Source organism: Leptodactylus fuscus, chromosome 6 (assembly GCF_031893055.1).
Source record: "Leptodactylus fuscus isolate aLepFus1 chromosome 6, aLepFus1.hap2, whole genome shotgun sequence".
NCBI classification, from domain to species: domain Eukaryota; kingdom Metazoa; phylum Chordata; class Amphibia; order Anura; family Leptodactylidae; genus Leptodactylus; species Leptodactylus fuscus.
Genome location: NC_134270.1, coordinates 50,611,980 through 50,633,973, shown reverse-complemented (window position 1 = coordinate 50,633,973; position 21,994 = coordinate 50,611,980). Strand labels below are relative to the sequence as shown.

The window sequence follows — 21,994 nt, the reverse complement described above, 5'->3', positions numbered from 1 at the left end:
TACACAGTACAAAGCTTTAAACCTTTACTGCAATCTCAGAAATATTTCAATTTTGACCAATTTAAATGTTACATTTTGGATTAATTGGAATTTTCGGACAATATTCTATTCATTACAGGACAATGCGTATATTGCTCTAAATTATCAGACTGTTAAATTAATTAATAATTATTGGGACCTGTTTTTAACGTTAAGCTTAAAGTTTAATGGACTCATTTTGGGAAAAAAAAAGATTTTTCAAAGGGGAAGAATTTGCTTCATATTGTTTTTCGAACCTTAATTACTTTTATGATTTCCTCTTGATTATTCGATTCAATGTTATAACATGTCCAATGCAGATGTATGAATTGAATGTATTTTAAAAAATTTACTGTAAGTGATCAAAGACCTGTGTTTATAGAGTATCTGAAATATTCGAGATTTTTACAACAAAAATACCGCTTACGTTTTCAATGACGTTTGATTTAAAACCACATTCTTTTATATATTGCACCGACCTTTTTATACTGCTATCGTAAATATCAAGCTGGCAAAGGGAAACTTCCAATTTCTAATGCGATATTAAAATATGATGTCTTAAGGGAGTCATGCTTTAACATCAGCCATTGGGTATGCAGAATGTGGGTTGTCTTGAGCAGAATACAAAGCAATGTATAGTATACAGGATACAGCTTTGCAATTTTTTTTTGTTTTTTTAAATAAACTCACAAAAAAAAAGCAGAATGCCTTCAAAATCCATACCATTTACTTAATATATAGATTGGGGTGTTTATGTTTCCACTCCAGTGTATACATTGAAATGCCATTATGAGAACAGTATGCGAAATGAGGTTGGTCATTGCTGCTCTTGACCCAAATCCCTGTCAAAATGATCTGACTTTTGAAGCCTTTGATAAAGGGATATGTATACATTATTTCACTACATTTTCCACACTCCTACATATTTACATTTGCTTTTTAACCAGGTGTCTAGTGCTTTTAATACAGTACATTACAGAGTGCTTTTAAGCATCTTTGAGCTTCTTGACAGTGACATATTTAAGAAATATGGCACCCACCATCATGTAATTGTGAAACTAGTTACTTTAAATCACAATGTTGCTATTTGCCTACGTGAACGTTTAGAAAAACCATAATTTTTTTTTTTAAGACTTAAATGGTCTTTGTACACCCGCCCCTTGCAAATAACAAATAAATACAATACTTAGGCAAAAAAACAAAAAACAAAAAAAAAATAATAATTAGGAACAATTTTTTTTTTTACAAACTTATGATTGTCCTGGAGTATCGCAGCAAGATCAGTCGTGGTAGTCATTAACAATGAAAATTGATCACAGCTTTAAGCATCTATCTACCAAAAGAAGAATCTAAATACTATAAATGCTGTAATCAGCAAATGACAACCAAAAAAATTGCTAAGAATAACCTTATTTGGCACATGAATTTTTTCTAACACCACAAAACCTTGTTACTCTGTTTTGGTCCTTCACTATTTGCTTATATTAACATCTCTTCACAATAATGACATTTTCTGAAAAAATACTGTTATAGAAGTAAATAAGAAACAAATCTGAATGGGGCAAATTTCAACAAATATATACAGATTAAGATTTTTTTTTATTTCAAATTACGAATTTTTTTTTGTTTTTATTGGCCCCAATGAATAATAATTTAAATTATAACAACATGGAAATAACATTAAGCTTCCCCCCCAATCATTTATGATGCCAAGAAAGGAATGTCTTATAATTGTTGAGATTGGAATATCATCAGCATGGAGTACAATCGCCATGGTAGCAGCTTTAAATACTTCCAAGTTACGTCAGAAAAAAGAAACAGAAATTTCCAAAACGTACATTCCGCCAATTCTGAATAAATCCCATCTCCGCTCGATACTGATGTCTTGGGTGGATACTAAGACGATACAGGCCTCTTCATATTGGATCCAATCTAATAAACTTGTCGTTACATCTCAAGTCCGTAAGAAATTATGAAATAAATTTTTTGCACACATAAAAAAAGCCCTGAAGCTTTGGGTTTCTGTTGGCATTTATGTTTATCATATCTATACTTGATGGTGATAACTATTTTCATGAAAAACTTTTTATTCACCTTAATATTGCCAGATATATGGTTTGTTTTTGCCAAAAAATATTAAGATTCAATGGCCTTTTTTTAAATTAAATATTACAATTTTCCTAGTTTATAGAATTTTGTGTTATCGTTGTTGCACGGTCATGACTTGGATATAAAATATTTGGATCTATAACCATTAGAGAGACCGAAATTTCAACCCGAACCTGCACATTTGCACAGCACCATAAACTTTACCACTATTTGTAAGAATAGGAAATGGTTCATTTTCAACCGATAAGATGTTTCCAGTGGTTTGAAAGTCTATGTTAAGCAAATATCTATTGTATGATGATAAACGTGGAGTGACTGTGTGAAGTGTAAAAGAAATTTGTAGAGAGGACCCACAAAAATGAACAGAGGGATGACTGGACGGATGCAGATTCCAGGGAACAGCCATATTATTAGTTCCTAGTGACTCCATGATGCCTTTTAGCTATCTTCCACATTGCTGAAAGGGTGGCGTTGTAACATTTAGATTTGTGTTTATGCATGGTTGTATATTTTTCTTCTTTTTTTTACAAATGGTTCATAGGGTTAAAAGCTCCTGATTCTGATGCGGCTCCAGCCATGTTCAACCAGGCATCCAGGGAGTTGTGGGATGTATGAAGAGAAGTATTTTCAGAAAGAGACAACATCATTGCATAAGCCTGGGGAGGATAAAAAAAAAAATGGGAACAATTGTTAAAAAGTTACAAAAATATCAGGGAAAATAGTCAACTAATGTGGATGGGCTGGCCTAGGTTGGCCAAGGTTGCAACGTCAGAGTAGACTTTAGTGCAAATCCATCACCATATTGGGAGTAGCATAGTATGGGGCCAGGTCTGGTTTACTAAGAGCCTGAATTGCAGAAAAGAAAGTAGCAAAGAATACCAGGAACTAATAGTTATGAGTCCTCTGTATATGACGGGAACAGTACTCCCATCTCCTCCCACATGTGTCAGCAGTGATTGACAGCTGCCTTGTATACATGCAGATATGTAACAAATGGACACCTAATATAGAAGACAATAACGGGCACTAACTAATATTAATGTGTCTGTTTTTTAACTGATCCAATTTAATGGATCAATTAAAAAAATGGACATATTAGCATCAGTTAGTGTCCGATTTTTTTTTTACTGACTTTTTTTTTTAAATCTTTTTTGTCTCTGCTTTCTCTGCATGCACAGACAAAAACCGACAGTAAAAAACGGACACCTGTCTGTTACTGTCTATTACCCATAGACTTCACTGTTAAAAAAATAACAGACACTTGACATCCATTATGAAACAGTTTTTCTTAAAGGGATTCTACCATTAAAACCTTTTTTTGTGGATAAGACGTCGGAATAGCCTTTAGAAAGGCTATTCGTCTCTTACCTTTAGAAGTGGTCTCCGCTGCGCTGTTCCTTAGAAATACTGTTTTTTACCGGTATGCAAATTAGTTCTCTTGCAGTGATGGGGGCGGGCCCCAGCGCTCATACAGCGATTGGGGCGTCCCCACCACTGCCAGAGGAGTGTCTCCAAGCGCCGCCTCCTTCTTCGTCCGCAGTGTCATCTTCAATGTCTTCTTCCTGCGCAGGCTCGTAACTTCTAGGCCTCGGGCCTTGAGCAGAGCAGACTGCGCAGGCGCACAGGCCACGGGAAAATGGCCACTAACAATACTATGCAAGCGGCCATTTTCCTGTGGCCTGTGCGCCTGCGTAGTCTGCTCCGCTCAAGGCCCGAGGCCTAGAAGTTACGAGCCTGTGCCGAAAGAAGACATTGAAGATGACTCTGTGGACAAAGAAGAAGACAGCGCTGGAGACACTTCCCTGGCAGCGGTGAGGACGCCCCCATCGCTGTGAGAGAACTCATTTGCATACCGGTAAAAACCGGTATTTCTAAGGAACGGCGCAGCAGAGACCATGTCTAAAGGTAAGAGACATATAGCCTTTCTAAAGGCTATTCCGACGTCTTGTCCACAAAAAAAGGTTTTAATGGTAGAATCCCTTTAATGGACACATAAGTCCTACAAATAGGATTTCTTGTCCATGAAAAAAAAAATGGGCTAGTGATGGAATGGGTGTAAACGGATATTAATGGACATAAGATAAAATCCCATTGAAATTAATGGAAATTTTAACAGATTTCTGACGGTTCAGCTAGTGTTCGTTGTTAGTCTTGTAGCGGACAATAGCAACGAACACTACTGACGGTCACCAATGGTAATGTGAATGCTCCCTAATACAGTGGATTCATATGAGTTCCTGGAACTTTTTATTAACTGCAATTGGCCAAATGACTATATTTTTGTACCATTTGTTCTCATAGCGCACCTTGTCCTCATCTCCATACTATGCTTCTATACTTCCCTATAAAGTATAACGAAAGATCTGCTTTAATAATTTTTAGAATTTCCCTCTGCCTTCCTTCTGACCCGGAGTGGTTGCCAAACTTATAAAAGGGAAGTGGGACCATGGGGTAAGGTAGTGGTATGGGGGGGGGGAGTTGAGAGTATACAATAGACTAAATCAAAACTCAGATTTAAAACCACAATATTTTATTCAATTCCATTCATATGTAATAAGAAAATAATACTGTAAGTTATACTTTGCGTTGTAGATAATACATTGTGTGTGTGTTTTTTTATCATTCAACACGGACAGTTAGTACATTGAGCAAAATTAGCAGACATGTAACAAAGACATGCAAATGGCTTGCTTTGAAACAGAAGACAACACAAATTAATAATCCGATTTTTTTTTACAACCATAATAAAGTTGCTAAAAACTATATGAAACAAAGAGTTTTGTCTGTATATTAATCCATACTGCAATAAAAACCGTAACACTTTATAATAACTTGAATAGGAAATGTCAGTAATTGCCACTTAATTCGTCTTTGCAGATTCAGTATTTTATCCCATTAAAGTGGATAATAAAAAAGTTAAAAAAATAACACCCCACTTAAGAACTGAAGACCTTCTATTGAGTAAATATATGAGATGCCTCTCAAGGTATTATTTTTGGAAAATATTCTAACATTTATAGATATTTTTTTTAATAATTTGTAATTGCAGTTATTCTGTACCTACCTGGTTTTTAGCCTGCCTGTACAGAGATTCTTTAAATGCCTCAGAGTCTAAGGTGGAATTAAACACATCTTTTACTTCAAATGCTTCCTCTGCTGTTTTGCGAAGGTCCAGCCCCTTCCCAAAATTCGGAATCTGCTCCACATCTAACAGACGGGCATCTTCCTCCTCAATACACCTGTACCAATGACCAGGGGAGGGGAAGGGGATGACCCTTCATTAGCTTGTCTGGCCTTTATGTAGGCTAACCAATGTTGCATGTTTGCTCAAAAATATCTTGGTGTTATGCATGCACATGTAATGGTGTTCACGGACACAAGCCACATGCATGGAGGACAGGCACAAAGAGTCAAACACAGAAAGCTTCTAAATGGACTAAGACAGAAACACACCACACATGACATCTTCTAGACAACAATGGAAATTCTACTGTGACTCATAAAGAAATTTTAACAAAATTAAAGTTTTCTAACTTTTTATCTTTTATATATGTTATGCCTAGAGAGAAAATGCGAAATAACAATCTTTTTGGACATTAAGTCTACAAAAATGTTTGAGGTTTTCACAATCTGTTGACCACATCTGAAGTCTAAAGTCTACTCATTGTTGGCCAAAGAGTAGGGATTGGTTAACTGTTCAGCCAAATGGCTTGATATAAGAAGATGTAATTATTAGGGGACTAGATTTACAATCAACATAGGGCAAAATCCAGATTTCCCAAAAAGTTTTCCTTTTTTTTTTTTTTTTTTTTTCTATAAGTCTGTCATTTTGACTCATCCAATCCCATGGATATGTGTTCTCCCCTGTCTAGTTTTGTTTGTCAAAGTGTCATGTGGTCAATTCTACTTAATTTTTAATCTTTTGATGCCAATTCATTTACAACTAAACTAGTTTAAAATTACCCGTGACTGACTGGCCTTTCTGTCCTATCAAGAAGCATTTTTTTTCCCCAAAATCTCCTTTCATACCAACCATATACGCTAACTCATTTTTATTTAACAATTCTATATAATGTCTAGTTCTAGCCATATATGTGAACTAAAGGAATTGTTTTTTTTCTGTAATTAATTTAAATAAATGTATAATTATTATTATTATTATTATTATTATTATTATTAAAGGGCACATTATTAACACCATATTTTAGTTTTATCATTTGCCTTCTATTAGTACTAGTGTATAGTAATGACAGTGAAACATGAAAATGGATCATGGACGTTAAGCATGGCATCTGAAGCTAAATAAGGATGACTGACCTCCTGGTGTGATCAAAGCTCATAGAGAGAGATGTGGGTTCTTCATCTTCCTCATCCTCTTCATACGCTTCCTGGGTCTCCATTGTAGGAGAAACTGTTTCATCTTGAGATTTTCCCGTCAAGCTTCCATCTTCATAATCTTCTTCTAAATCATCGTCTTCATCTTCATCTACATCTTCTGGTTTCTGGTTGACTAGGCTGCAACCTCTTGAACTGCTATCAATATCCTGAATTTCTGTTCTAAAACACCAGAGTTAAGAGAGAAAGTGAGTAAGAGAAAGTGTTTATAATAGTAAGCTACGGAGAGAAAATTTACTTCAATTAAGGCTAAGTTATATAGATGACGTATCAACCAATTTTTGGCCGATTCAATAAGGTTTTGTCTGCTATTGTTCTGTTTTATTGATATGTTCATTTGTCGTTGGCCCGTGAGTTTACAAGGAGCAATTTCATGGGCTTTACTGCTGTTTAGATACCAGATATGTTGATTCTCAAAAATAATGCCATAAAAATGAACAACTTATAAATAAATAAAGATAATTGCTACTCCATTTCTTATACTGTGAGTGTTAAAAACACCCTTCCATACTTTTTTTGCTATCCTGTTTTCTTGAAAGGTCTCTTTGGGGTCCTGGATCTTGTCACTTAATCTAAACACATAAATGGTATGTTTGTCTTAGCCTGTTTCACTCGGTAATTCTTTATGATAAATGCCCACATTTGATTCTCTCTCAGGAATCATTATGCCAGTCTGAAATCTATTCCTTTTGTCTATCTTTATCCCACAGCAGGAAAAGGCTGAATGATCTCCAGTTCCCTTCAGGAAATGCCACAACAAGTTTATTTCTTAAGTATGCAACCTAATGCTTTCACACCCTCTTCCCCAAGACACAAACTCCATAAACTGGTGATTAATGAGGTCGACATAAAAAACACAAGAACATGCATATTGTGAAATTTTAGGGCCATTTTAGATAAGACTGTAGGACGGAGAATTTATGGCCCAGTTGAGAAACAGTGTGCTGTTCTTAGGTATCTAGTGTTGGTGACTTTGATGGGGTGTCAAGAGTTTGTGCTGTTTTAATTCCCAAGTCTTACTTCTTAGTCACATTCAGGCTGCTGTCTATAAAACATTGCACAGACAAATATTATTTAGTGGTAAAAAAAATTCTGCAGGAAGAGATCAGGTTTCATTGACAAGTAAACTATAGAAAATACTTGTATAAATTGTGGAATATTTGCCACTAATAAGAAACCAAAATTTGGAAAAAATTGTGGAATATTTGCCATTAATAAGAAACCAAATTGGTACATGGATGTGAAAATTTAGTTTGAAAAGTAACCTCACTGACAAAAAATGTGATGGGTCCCTGTTGAAGTTCAGGGTTGGAGTTATTATTTGAGTTTTAGCGCTCGGGTTATATCTTAACCATTGTGACTCAATTTCCATACCCAAAATTCTGAAATTCTACGATGAAAGTAAAAGATTCCAACCTCATACAGTAAATCCACACATGTCCTAATTATACCCACAGCTCATTCCATTATACCCCAATTATGTCCAGGCAATGTAACCTCTGTATTATATTAGTGGTACATTATAAATTATTTAGTTGGTCTACAAGATGTCTACGTTCTGTATCGCATTAACCCTTTGACAACATCCCACTTGAAAAGCATGCATATATGCATGTCCCGACTGACCATTGCAATATTTCCCTAAGGGTGCATGCACACTACGTAACGCCGGGCGTGTATGAGAGCCGTACACGCCGGCATTACAGCAGACTGCCGAACACTTCCCATTCACTTCAATGGGAGCGCTCGTAACAGCGGCGTTTACGAGCGCTCCCATTGAAGTGAATGGGAAGTGCTCGGCAGCCCTGCTGTAACGCCGGCGTGTACGGCGCTCATACACGCCCGGCGTTACGTAGTGTGCATGCACCCTTAAAAAGTAAAAAAAAGTAAAAAAAAAAATTTAAGAATTAAAAAAATGAAGCAAAAAATTTAAGCTACTGCTTTAAAAAATTTACCAAAAATCTAATCTTGAGTGCTGCAATAAGTTATGTGCTAAGTGATGACAAAGTAGCTGGAGGCCTCCAGACTGAGAATGGTTAAAATTCTCATCTGCTATGTTGAATAAACAATGCAAGCTCGGGGAAAAAAATTGGTTGGCGATTACATGGCTCTTGCTGTCAGCATCTCCGAATGCCATTTATCACCCACCCAGACAGACAGAAAACAAACCTCATTTTGATAGGCTCTATTCTCAGCTCTCCTGGCGACATTTGCAGCCTGTGTGGGAATCTAAAATGAACTACACCCCGCTTGTTTACACAACCAGCTAATGAGATTCATTGGGGAATAACCTGCGAAATGCGACACAGATGCTTCATTAAAGCTTTTGTTCATTAGCCCTTCTGATGAATTATTTCTGCATTACTCAATGTTATTTTTTAATATTTCAGTTTCCAATGCACAGGTGATCATGCCTGAGGTGGAACGTAAGAAACAATGTCTACGTGATCCTAAATCATTCAGAAAAAGGCTCTTGGCCTGCCTCTATATTGTTTGATAAGCATTTAATGTGACATTAAAGAGATACTCCTTACAAAACTAAGACCTGGTTCACATCTGCATTCGGAATTCCGTTCGGGGAGTCCACTAGAAACCCCCCAAATGGAATACCGAACACATTAAAAAGTGGTGAGCAATGAAAGCACACAGACCACATAGACTATAATGGGTTCCATGTGTTTTCCGCGTGGTGTCCGCACGAGTCATGCGGAGAGAAAAGTACTTCAAGAACTATTTTCCTCTCTGCATGATTCAAGCGGACACCATATGGAAAACACACGGACCCCATTATAGTCTATACTGTCTCACTGTTTTTTAATGATTTCGGTATTCCATTCAGGGGATCTCCAAGTGGACTCCCTGAGCAGAATACCAAATGCAGCTGTGAACCAGGCCCCAGTTATGTGTATTGTGGTATATGGGGAGGATGGTCTCTTATAGAGTTCACTTGATCCCTAAATTATGCTCCACCCCTTTTTTAGGCTCTGCACTTGCTTGCTCATTAGCCTCAGATACAATGGGAATAATCAGCATAAGTCTCATACTACTTGTTCAACCACGGAGTCCATGAGTGTCTGTCACTGTATCCGAATAAAATATGGAAGGCAGATACTGGCTGAAAATTGGAGCTGATTTTGAGGTGAAATCTATCTCAGAATCAGCTGCAAATTCCTCTGTGTGAACAACCAATTAGAAGTGTGCCACCTAAGCTGACTAGTAAGCCTATCAAGAATCACTATCAATTTAGAATTGGACAGATTGCTTCTGGAGAATAGGAGAAAAAGGAAGTCAACCGAACACTACATGGTTGACTCCTCTTGATGCAATGGGAAACCTATGGAAATAAAATAAATTTACATGTGACCAAGATACAATTTTCTTTTGAGAGAAAAGAAAATAGAGAAGCCCCCCCTTAATCCTTAAAGGGCATTTCCAAGTTTGGAAAAAAGAATTGGCGAAGTATGGAATATAATAATTGATAAAATCATAAATGCCCAATATGATTCCATCATCATTACAGCCACGGCTTTGGTCCCCGGCACAGATATTCACATGATCACTATTGGATCACTATGGCTAACCATTGGCCTCAGTGAAGCACAGTTATCCCTTTAAGTTTTCCATTACTACTACGTATATGCCCTACATGTGTGTGGTGATCTTGCGATTGTGAAAAATACCCAAATTTTTGAACTTATCTTAATAAATCGTTGTTTTCTGGTATCTCTTAAAAAAATCAACAAAAAAATAAATAAATAAAAAATCAACAAAACAACAAATGAAAAAATCAACCAAAAAATATGGTGCAAGTTGCAAGTTAGGAAATAGTTACAATGTATAACAATGTAACCCAACGCTAATTCATTATTGGCAACTTATGGGAACTTTCTAATCCAAAGTCCTACAAAACAGGATAATATAACTGCTACATGGTCTTGGAAAAAAATGTAATCAGCTTTTTAACCTAAGAGCCTGAGAAACCAACTCAACAAAAACAGTGTTTAAAAATTGTGTTGAAAGCTTCTTACACTTTCCAGCTTCTAGATAAATAACTGTAGGCTGCAGATCCCAGCTGGGACAGAGAAACCTGAAGGGCAGTCACATTGCGGCTGAAGGCTCATGATTGAGCTATGAAGAAAAGGACCTCTTGTCCTATTAGATAATTAATGCAACGTTCTCATTAATATACCAGCCACTTAATGCCTACCTTATAATGGACTTCCCTGCTATACACATACACACCACACACACACTCACTCACACTTCTTACTCCCATTTTACAGATTTTGGAGATTATTATATTTATTTATTTATTTATTTATTTTTTTTTTTGGGGGGGGGCAGATCCTTGTACATCTGATTTGGGGGATATGCTCTCCTATAATTCGTTTTAAAAAAAAAGATTACTGGGGCACTATATGGCATGTTTATAGTAATCCTATGTATTCAATGGATAACCGTATCATAGTGTGCATTAATTATATTTCCATATATAGTATAATAATACACTAGACTATTTACCAGTCATGAAAAAGACTATGATTTTCTTATAACTAGCCCAATAGACGGCAGTTCCTACTTGCTGTATATATAATATGTAATTGATGCATCCATTTATAGGATAAATTATGATTTATTACCGCACTCACAATAGTAATACCATCTATGAAGTTCACCCTACCAGTATTTTATATCCAATCTAGAAATCACATAATCTGGAAAGTTGACAGCAAATAAGCAGCACCATAAATCCTCGGCAGGTGACATTTGTCCAGCGGGCTCCAGCCAAGATAGACTCCAGAGTAACAACACATTGCATTAATTTACATCTGGATATAGGCGCCTGGTGTCATGTTAATAAGGAACATTTTGCCTGGGCCGAGTTCTTATTGATCTGCCAAGCAATCAGAGGCTTTGATGATGCTTTCTGAGTGATGGCCAGGAATGGGTAAAACATACTAGATTTGATTAACCCTATAATGATCATTTCACAATAGACATCACATCTCTCCTATCTATCTATCTATCTATCTATCTATCTATCTATCTCATGTTGACTATATTCACACACATGCATATATATAATTACATACCTGTATACTCTCCCATCTAATGAATTTTGTGTACTTATACAGAACCCTATGCCATTAGTACAGTGCCTTCACTTGCCTGGATGAGCCAAGAAGAGATATAGCACAGTAGTATTGCATGGCATTGTCAGTCAGTCCCCTAATCTGCCAGTGATTAATTGTGCACAATCCTGCTGGGACTCCGGGCGCCATGTTATAACTGTAATTTTCAATTTATGTGCACATAACACATTTAGCCTCTCTGTGCCCCTATATAACACTAAACTGAAACTTATGCTAATATTACTTAGTGTAGCGACCTGCAACCCTCCAACATCCTAAATGGTCACATTCAACCGTCCGTTACAGTTTAGGACCAAGCGAAATATATGGTGAGCCTGAAAACTCTCAATGACTGGCTTTTAAGGGGTTAGAAGGGGTTATGGACCTTGTTGTGGTATTTATTAGGATGAGGATATAGGGCATTTACTCTCATTACTTTCTCACTGACACACTAGAAAGAACTAAAAGTGTCATTGTCCTTAAAGAATTATCCTAAAATTACAACTTTTCAACTATCCATAGGCGGTAAGTACTGACCGATGGGGTGCTCTTAGCGATCATAAAACAGGGGTCCCATACAGAGCTGGCCTTAGATTAGGTGGTGCCCTGTGCAGAATCTGCTTTAGATTTCCCTCTCCCATCAAATCAAAAGAAAAACAGGTAAGGTTGTGCCATATCCACACAAGAACCAAGCTCAGAACAAAAATGCAACATCAATCTCAGCACAACACCCTGATATTGATAAAATTCCCCCACTGTGGCCACTGAATAAAAAGCTCACACCGTGCCCCCTGGTTAATAATATCGCTCTACTGTGCCCCAAATAATAATATAAAATACATTGGACACCCATTCTCATTACTGGTAGGACCAGACCCCCTAGCAATTGGACTTTCATCAAGACAATGAGCTATACAAGCTGTACAATGAAGTCAGCCCTGGTTTCCTAAGAATCCTACATAAAACCACAATTGACACATTACGGTATAATATCACCCTGGGCCAAATGAAAAGCTTAGCCCTACTACATCTAGATTTAAGAGACAAGTATTAACATAGAAAGAGACACCAATCTTGAGCTTTCCATTTCGAAGATCACAATGTTTTTCCAACTCTATAATGATTTTTAAGACTGTTGAAATCTCGCAGTTTGATTCATAGCCTGCACCTGGTGGTTGCTCTTCTTCCAAGTTTCATCCTAAGTGAAGTTGAACTGGCAACGTTCTTCCATGCAGCTGCCTAACAATAGTGGGGTCAATTTTCACTTATCAGCGGGCATTGCGTCTTACATGCACGCTCCCTGATTTAATACACCCCTCCAAATGAGATAAAGTGACATAATACAATTTCTTACAGTGTCTTGCTATTTATTCACTGTTACTGAGCCAAAACCTCTTGAATCACTGAGGAAATGATGTAAGTAAGAAAGAACCAAAGCCGAGACTCATAACACATTCAACTTTACAGCCAGCAAAAAAGAAAAATTAAAAAATTCTATTTTTTTTTACATTTTTATTACCTTTTTTCTCCTAGACTTGAAGTTTGATTCAATTCGCTATTTGCAATAAAGTTTCGAATTTCTGAGAAATAGGAATCTTCTTTCTCATCTAAAAGTGCATGGTTTTCTGATTCAGAATTGGGGGATGAGACGCTAGTTCCATGGTGGTTTCCAATTACTCCTGAGTGCTGACTCACTAGACGGGAAATAGAAAAAAAATTCAGAAAAAATTGAGAATTAGTAACACAGACAATCTAGTGTAAATCTTCGGAAGGAAATGTTTGCGTTATTAAGTTATTACTAAATATTTTATAGTCATATGTCACCGAAAAAATATATGTTGCTGGACCACCCCAACATAATGGTATGTGTGGGGGCTAAGGAGGTGACAATCACTCTATGTCATTTTGAGGCAATGAGAGAGTTGTCATTTCCCATAAACTCTCTTAGGAGGAATCTTGAAATCCAAGCCTGGGAAGACTTCCCATGACTAGGAGAAGCTTGAATTCAATGAGTTGTTAAATGACATTATGGTCTTTAAAGCCCATGTAGCCTTCATAGATGGAGCATGGGAACAAGGGAGTCCAACTTTTAGCCCAGTCCTTATCCTTGTGTCTTAAATAGCTGGCTTTGTAAGGTGCAAAGAAGTTCACCAAGTACTGTTGTACATTACAGAGACTGTACAGGGTGGGCCATAAGTATGGATACACCCAGATGAAATGGAGGTGGTTGCTGATATCACCTTACTGTTTGTGGCATATTAGTACATGGGAGGAAGGAAACATTTGAGGCTGGGTGAGGCCCATGGCGGCCATCCAAAATGATGGCTTTGCATATGGTGGCCATGGGCCTCAACCGGCCTCAAATGTTTCCCTCCTCCCATGTACTAATATGCCACAAACGGTAAGGTGATATCAGCAACCACTTCCATTTTATCTGGGTGTATCCATACTTATGGCCCACCCTGTAGATTTATAGGCTGGGACAAAACCAAGTTCCTGCCTGGTTATCACACTCTGGAGAGCCCGTTAGATAACTAGAGGTATGACTATAAGGGGTGCAGAGATAACAGTTATACGACACGTGGTAGATGAAGTGATGCATACTGTGCAGGTGCCATGAGACTAAAAACCCACCACCAATCTCACCAATACAGACAACTCAATTATATTTTCTATGAAAGGTGGGCACAACTAATTTTGCCCAACACAAATTACAAATCTATTTCTATACTGTTACTTTTTTATTAAGTTTTGTTTTTGTATTACCTATGACTACTACATACCTGGAACATTCTCATGTTCATGTTTCTTAAGGTGTCGATCCAAGTTTGTCTGCTGGCCAAAACACCTATTACACAAGTGGCATTTAAAAGGCTTTTCTTTGTTATGTATGTTCCGTACGTGCCGCTGGAGGTTGGAGGAAATGCTAAAAGACCGGTCACAATATTTACATCTGGGGAAAAAAAACAACTCAAGTTAAAAATGCAAAATGGTTTTAAATTTTCCTTCTTTTTACTATTTCGTAGCACAAAACATGTCTAGTTACACAAAAACCTGAAAAATTACCCTTTGATTTTCCAAGTAATAAAAATCCAACCCTGTCCATTTTGTTACCATGTAACATTGTGTGGAGATTAGGAAAATATGTAGCCTCTGTTATATTTTTACTCACCCTCACTGTAACTTTATGGGTGGGTGAGGTCTTAGCGGAGGAAATATAGGGGTTTGATTCAGTGGCAACAATTGCATTTAGCTTAGGGCTACCCAGTGACAGCATGGCGGCAATTTTTGCTGCCACAACGGTCCATCATTCTGCATGCTGTTGTCCCTTTCCCCACCACTTAGTACTAATGTACTATATAACTTCTGCAGCTATGTACATGGATATTAATGCAGTGGATGGATGTGCTGGGAGGGACTAGCAGAAGTGGCTTCTGATTCTGACAGAGATTATATATTAGAGAACGCTACAGGAAACAGGAAACAACTTTATTACAGTAGCTAGAACAGAACGGTGCTTGAATTTTACCACTGGACAGTCATAGCTATGACAATTTCCTCCCTTTGCAGCCCAAAGTTTCCTATTTGTATCACAGACAGGTCTTAAGAACCAGCTATCATGACAAGGAACACAAGGTAAGAGGTAGTTCAGTCTCTAAACCCTTCCGAACGTCTGTTCCAGGGGTCAGCAACCTTCGGTACTCCAGTTACTGTGAAACTACAACTCCCAACATGCTCCATTCACTTCCATGGGCGTTCCAAGAATAGTAGAGCTGGGAGTTGTAGTTTTCCAACAGCTGGAGCACCAAAGGTTGCCTACCCCTGATCTATTCTATAATTATCATTAGCAGTCAAGGTACCAAAAACTAAGAGCTAAAATTTATAATCACAGAACTGATAATAATTGGAGGCAAATTGGGCAAGTTTCAGAAAACATCTCAAAATTAGCTCCAAAAATGCAGCGTGAATTCAGCCTAAGGTTAATGTCATATGGGTAACAGTCAGTCTAAGCAATGGCGCTGGGTGGCGTCTTTTTACCCCCCCCCATGTTGTATATATTCACTCTTAAGTGAGAAATCATGTTAGAATTGTATATGTATTTCCCAAATCTATAAGCACTAACCAACCTTGCTGTAACTTGGCCTCCTGAGATTCACCATATGACCTGGCATGCCAGCCTAGGTGTAAAACTGATGCCGGTGACCAGGAGCAGCTCAAGCTGAGAAGTGCACCCTACATCTGCTGCCCTCCCCCCAATGATGAAAAATAGCAAAAAAATTAAAAATAACTTCTAGACTGTAACATAAATAGAATGAAAGCGCAGTCACAAATTAAAACATTTTTGGCAGGTAAACCTGGCAAAAATCGTATGTTTTCTTTAATGAAGAAGGGAGGGCTGCTCCCCGCTACCTCACACTTAGATGGCACTTATTCCAGCTCATAAAATGGGAGGATAATGATTAATTCCCGTCCGTTTACTTAAGTCATTTAGCTCGCGTCTTACCATCCACTGTTCTGTTTGTTTAAATGGCGAGAAAGGCGTAAATGTTTTATAAAGCTGACAGGTGTTGGTTTACCGGGTAGATTAAAATCATGTTTAAGACAAATTAATCCTGGCCGGTTCTGATAATTTATCTCAGCTACTTAACTCTGAGACAGCTGGAGGTGCCAACGCGCCACCTAATAAATTTACATCGTGGTCTACCAAAAACACACAATACCATCCTTGACCATTTTGATGTGTTGTAATATTTTTCAATATTGCATAAGAATATTGAGAATGTGTGTGCACCGAACTGCTGTGATCATATTGGCGCAGGCTGGGTATATAATGGGGGCGTCCCTTTGATAAGGAGCACAATATATCTAAAGTTTTAAGTATTTTCCTATCTGTGGTCTTATTTCCCTCCTTACATCATATTGAGCCCAGTCTACACTAACATAATTCCAAGTCGTGTTGTTCTACAGGATCAGCCCATTCTTCTCTCTCGAAATACTCGAGATACAGAAGCAACCGCTCCTTGTAATATCAGTCTGTGGTCCATTCACTGGTCTGCGTTCCTCTGCATATGTCACAACACTGCCCTAACCACACTAATATTTTCCTATTAGTAGACTGGTCATGTCCTTCTTCAGGATTAGCACACTGGTTTCCTGAAATACTCTGCCTTACTGGGGACTCTGCTCCTTCTACTGTGGCTCTCCATGTTTCTTTATTGAATGCCTTACATCATAAATCTGTTACTATCATATACAGTGTAATCCTATTAATAGACAAGTTCATGTCTTGCATAGGATATGAACATTCCTCTCTCGAACACTCCAGTGTTTATGGAGATTGCTTCTCCTACTTTTCAGTCTGTGATATCTGTTTCTTCACCTTCACATCTCCTTACATCATGGCATTGCCCCTGACACATTCATAACTGTGCTAACACAATTGATAAGTCACTGCCTCTCACAAAATCAGCACATCCCTCCTCTGCTGCTGTTATCTCATTGACTACAGTGTGTTTTATCATCCCCTTCTTAAAATCTATGGCTGCAAAGACAGTGTAAGAATTTATATACAAATCTAGAGACACAGGGGTGGCCTTAGGTTCGTTGATGACCTGTACACAGCCTTCTACAGATGCCACCTCCATTATGGTTTTCCATAAAGTGCCCAAATGACACTATCTAATGAGAACGTGATCAGCGCTTACCCAGATACGTGGAACAAGTCTTCTTTATTAGTATCAAACGCACAATACGTTTCGAGGCATACAAGCCTCTTTATCAAATGTAAAAATGCACATCCATTTGGATATCCAACTGGATGTCCGTTTTTACACTTGCTTCTATGTCTCGAAATGCGTTGTGTACTTGACACTAATAAAGATGACTTGTTGCACGTATCTGGGTAAGTACTGATCACTATATTATTTCATTCTTGGATTGGTTCTGGTCCTCTACATCTCTAACCCTGACGTCCTGGAGAGTCAGATCTAGCTGCTCTCCCATCATCGGTTATACTACTTATACGCTTTTTGGGTGTTGTGACATCATCACAACAAAAGAAGGTGAGCGAGCATTCTATTGCTTTAAAATATCCACCTTTCAAAACAGTATCACACGAGTTTCGGCTCGGTGCTGTCTCCAATGAGAAAACTAGGATGTGGGCTGCATCCAGTATGGCTCAGCGTGCAATCTGTAGGTGCTCATGCCAACAGTGCCTCCTTCTATAGTGACAGTAATGGGTACTATGTACTGTACAGTTTGCATTTAGGTCAGAACACAAACTATACAACCCAATTCAGTTCTTTTATTTCAAGCTCTGCTGAGCTCAGTCTTCACACCGCTTCCCTTAAAACTGACACAAAATCTGAAGAAGCCAAATTAGGACAAAATTGCAATAATTCCAACATACACATTTACCAATAACTGCCAGCTATGATTTATAATATTTCCTATTAGTCACTCACAGCACATGGTGAAAATACCGAGGCAAAAATGATCCTTATTATGTTTTGTACAATCCTTCCAAGTCATCGCTGTGTGGGATGTTCATGGGATGGAACAGACATTCGCAACATAAACTTTCAAAACAATTAAGCTGACAGTCACAGTTGTCAGAGAATGGAAGAAATCAATGACAATTAAATTGTTCTAAAAACATCAGATCCCCAGGGAACTATTCTGAGCAGAAGTCGGTCTATAGCTGACGTCTTACACAAAATACATATATTACTTTTTTTATTTGGCAAGCCAAGGGAAATAAATCAGTGCTATTGCTGAGATTATGTTGGACCACGTTCTCTTGGACGTGAATACAAAGTACATTTATCATGAAGGCAGCCATTTTGGGGTTTCATCCTGTTCTTATGAGACTCAAGATAAATGTTTGTAACTCTAGGACTTGTCAGAAAACTAGAGAGTCCCTTAAAAGCTTAACTCCATCCAAAACATGTTCAGCCATTACATATCGCCTGTTCCTGTGAATGTTGGGTTGTGAGATGATATAGAAAGTCAAGAGATGTTTGTTTAGGAACCAATACAAGATGGTTGTATACAATTCTGGTTATGCTATTAGTATAAATAAGTGTTGCCTTATCCTACCTGTATGGTTGTTCTCCTGTGTGGGTCCTGAGATGTCTTGTTAAATTTGCAGATCTTGGAAAGATTTTACCACAGTACCTGGTAAGGAGACAAAACACAACCTATAAATATAATTCTGTAACAATGGGTAGACTTGAGGAACTACATCTAATATGGAGTCATGGTTGAGTCTTTGAAGATCAGCAAAATATTCTAGACCATAGAACCAAGTTGATGTTAACAGCCAACCTCTCATTGACAACCATATACCAGAAAATGATCCATACAAAAGATCATAATAGGTCAGGCAATGTTACCGACCCACCGATCGTGAAGTCGGTTACACATTGATAGGATGTTTATGTACTTGATACATTGGCAGTAGAATGGCTTCACGCCACGCATAATATACCTGCAGGTGTAGCGTTCTTTTCCTTTCCGTAAGATTGAATCTGATAAAGTTGGGGGTGGGGAGCGAAAGTTGAAGGGGTGGTGCGGGAGGGATGGTAATGAACTTCCTGTGTCGGATTTCAAGTTGGCAAAACTTTCCAGCTTTTCAGTCATGGTTTCGATGGCGGACATCTATAAACAATAAGTGAGAATATGTTAGAAGACATGGTCAGAAGTCAGAATAATATTTAGGATTGATGAGAACCGGTTACTTTGCTTGGGTATTAAGATATAGGGATGGAGAGGCAAAGAGAACATTTGCATAGTGTAAGGGAACATTAGATAAACTTCTATAAGGGTGGTCACACAAAACATAACTGTGGGAGGATTGTTAGTTTAGCCATAAGCTATGTCTTCCAATTCCCTTATACTTATACACACTTGCTTCAGTTTGGTGCAAATGTTCTGAACAGAGAGAGGGCACAAAGGCACCTATGGCAATGACTTATATTGAAAAGCAACATGGCGGGGGCTTCTCTTACCAATCATTTGCAGTCAGGAAGTTGTTAAGTCTCATGGACATTAGACTGCTTCTACCAAAATTGGTGGGCTACCTAATGTTTATGGCTCTGCTGACAACTTGAGCAACCATGGGGATAAACCATTTGCACAGCAACTGTGACTGTAGCCACTTCCTATGTGCCGTCTGTCAGCAGGGGGTGACCAAGAGCACAGTAGAAGTGTACTGTATAACATGAAATAATATAGAGTATATCCTTAACCACTTAGTGTCCATATTAAGGTGAATGGAGTTGCATTTTAAGCAATAACCACAATGTATATAATCCTGCAGTCAGTCTTAACGCAGTGGGATTCTATCTAGTGTATCTGTCCAGGAAGCACAAACCAGATCCGATAACTGATCCACCATTCTGTAACTGAATAGTCATTCTAAATCTGTGTTTTCCTGGAGAACGTAACCTCTGCTTTTACAGTTATAACTCGAAGAAGCTTCTTGCAGATTATATTGCTTTGAGGAGAAAATGAAATACAAGTTTGAACTGAAGCCAAAGAAAAAGCAAAGAAGACGGTGAGGGAGCGGAAAATCGCAGGAAGCCATACATCAAATACTAGATGGTCTATTGTACAACAAGGGCTGACCTTTTGCACGTTTACAATACATTAAGCTAGACTCTCGGGATGACTGCAGCCAAGACATTGTTCTAGAAAGATATCATTATTAAAAAGCTGTTGTAATTACCAAATATAAATTGTAGCACGCTGGCAGCCATTCATGACCCCTATTAAATACAGTAATTAGCCATAAATGGCCTGAATCAATAGATTTATGCCCTATGGTGCGTACAGGACGAAAAGACCAACATAAAACTCATATAAGTTCTACAGTTTAGCCCCAAGTGGCCACTTCTAAGTCACTGAGCAATGAGAGAGGCAGAAAATTAGCAGGAGGAACGTATCCAATGGCACAGGGCAGGAAGCTGAGCTATATCAGTACACGGGCCAACCAGCAGGGGGTGGTAAAAAGGCATATTTCTATACTCCATAAAAAAGTCTCATATAATTCTTCTCCAGAATCTAAAAATGTTTGTTTTGTATTATTATTTATACTTCTTAAGGAGAGATTCCAGTCTCAACAAATAACTCTCCCATTCCACAAGATAGGGGGTGACTTGCTGATTAGTGGGGGATCGATACTGATGTTGATAACTGGTGTGTTTTGTGGATAGAGGGTAACTTGTGACTGGAATACCCCTATAAGAAGGCTAGTGTCTGCAGCATATAACTGTAAGATAGATAATCTGCCATAACCACGGATTGAGAACACCCAATAGATACTTAAGCCTAGAATGACCGCAAATTTACATGAACTATGTAAGTCATTAATATTAGAATGGTGGGGATCCGACACCTGGCACTCCCACAGATCAGCTGCTGTGCCCATAGGATCTGCACAGTGTGCAAAGCTGAAAGGGGCTCTATCATTGGGAAAAGTCATTTTTAACTAAGCACATACTTGCATAGTCTTTAGAAAGGCTATTTCATTCATACTTTTTGTATGTAAATTGCCTCAGTAGTTTTTGAATAAGTCTGTTTTTATTCTTATGCTAATTAGCCTTCTCTATGCACCGGAAGTCTCACCGTGCACTCCTCTCTGCTATTCCCTATGTGTATGTACAGCAGAGTCTGCTGTGCTGAGGACTCATCTCCCTGCTCTCATACCCATAGAGAATAGCAAACACTTCCGGAGTGCATGGAGGAGGCTAATTAGCATATGAACAAAAATGTACTTCTTCAAAGACTAATGAGGCAATTTATATACAAAAGGTATGTGTGGAATAGCCTTTCTAAAGGCTATGCAAGGATGTGCTTAGCTAAAAATGACTTTTTCCAATGATAGAGCCCCTTGAAAGCAGAACGTTCCATACACTGTGTAGCTGTGCTGGGCTCCTATTCACTTGAATGGGAGCCAAGTAACAATACCACTATCTTAAGGACAGGCCATCAATTTCTACTCTTGGACAACCCCTTTAAATGAAAGTTATACTGAATATTTTCCCATAGGACTACATACGGTATATATATATATATATATATATATATATATATATATATATATATATATATATATATATATGCACAGCATGGTGAAGGTAGCAGCTTCTTGTTAACCTATGTCAAGTGTATCATAGCTGTAGTAGTTTGTAAGGATCCCAGGAACGTTAGTACTGAGGCCTCCACCCGGTGACAGCTACTTATCTCTATGATATCCTATAGGTGGTGCTCCTGTGTTCCAGTTTGCCAGTACTAACTGCCTGCGCTGTCATATCAGATCCCTTACAAGTAAATCTCAC

At 38.1% G+C, this 21,994-nt stretch overlaps 1 protein-coding gene across 2 annotated transcripts in view; it reads right to left on the bottom strand.

Moving 5' to 3' along the window:
• Positions 1–2,652: 2,652 nt before the first annotated feature.
• Positions 2,653–21,994, bottom strand: part of PRDM16 (PR/SET domain 16) — a 454,135-nt gene continuing 434,793 nt past the window's right edge. Inside the window, exons 12-17 of one of the 2 annotated variants that reach the window (XM_075279930.1) lie at positions 19,144–19,313; positions 18,753–18,830; positions 14,438–14,607; positions 13,174–13,348; positions 6,445–6,684; positions 2,653–2,783 (exon numbers count right to left, since the gene is read on the bottom strand). In XM_075279930.1, the coding sequence (XP_075136031.1) occupies positions 2,771–2,783; positions 6,445–6,684; positions 13,174–13,348; positions 14,438–14,607; positions 18,753–18,830; positions 19,144–19,313 (846 nt within the window). In that variant the 3' untranslated portion in view covers positions 2,653–2,770. Of the gene's footprint in view, positions 2,784–5,176; positions 5,367–6,444; positions 6,685–13,173; positions 13,349–14,437; positions 14,608–18,752; positions 18,831–19,143; positions 19,314–21,994 lie in introns of those variants that run through there. The other variant, XM_075279929.1, reaches the window with a different exon arrangement.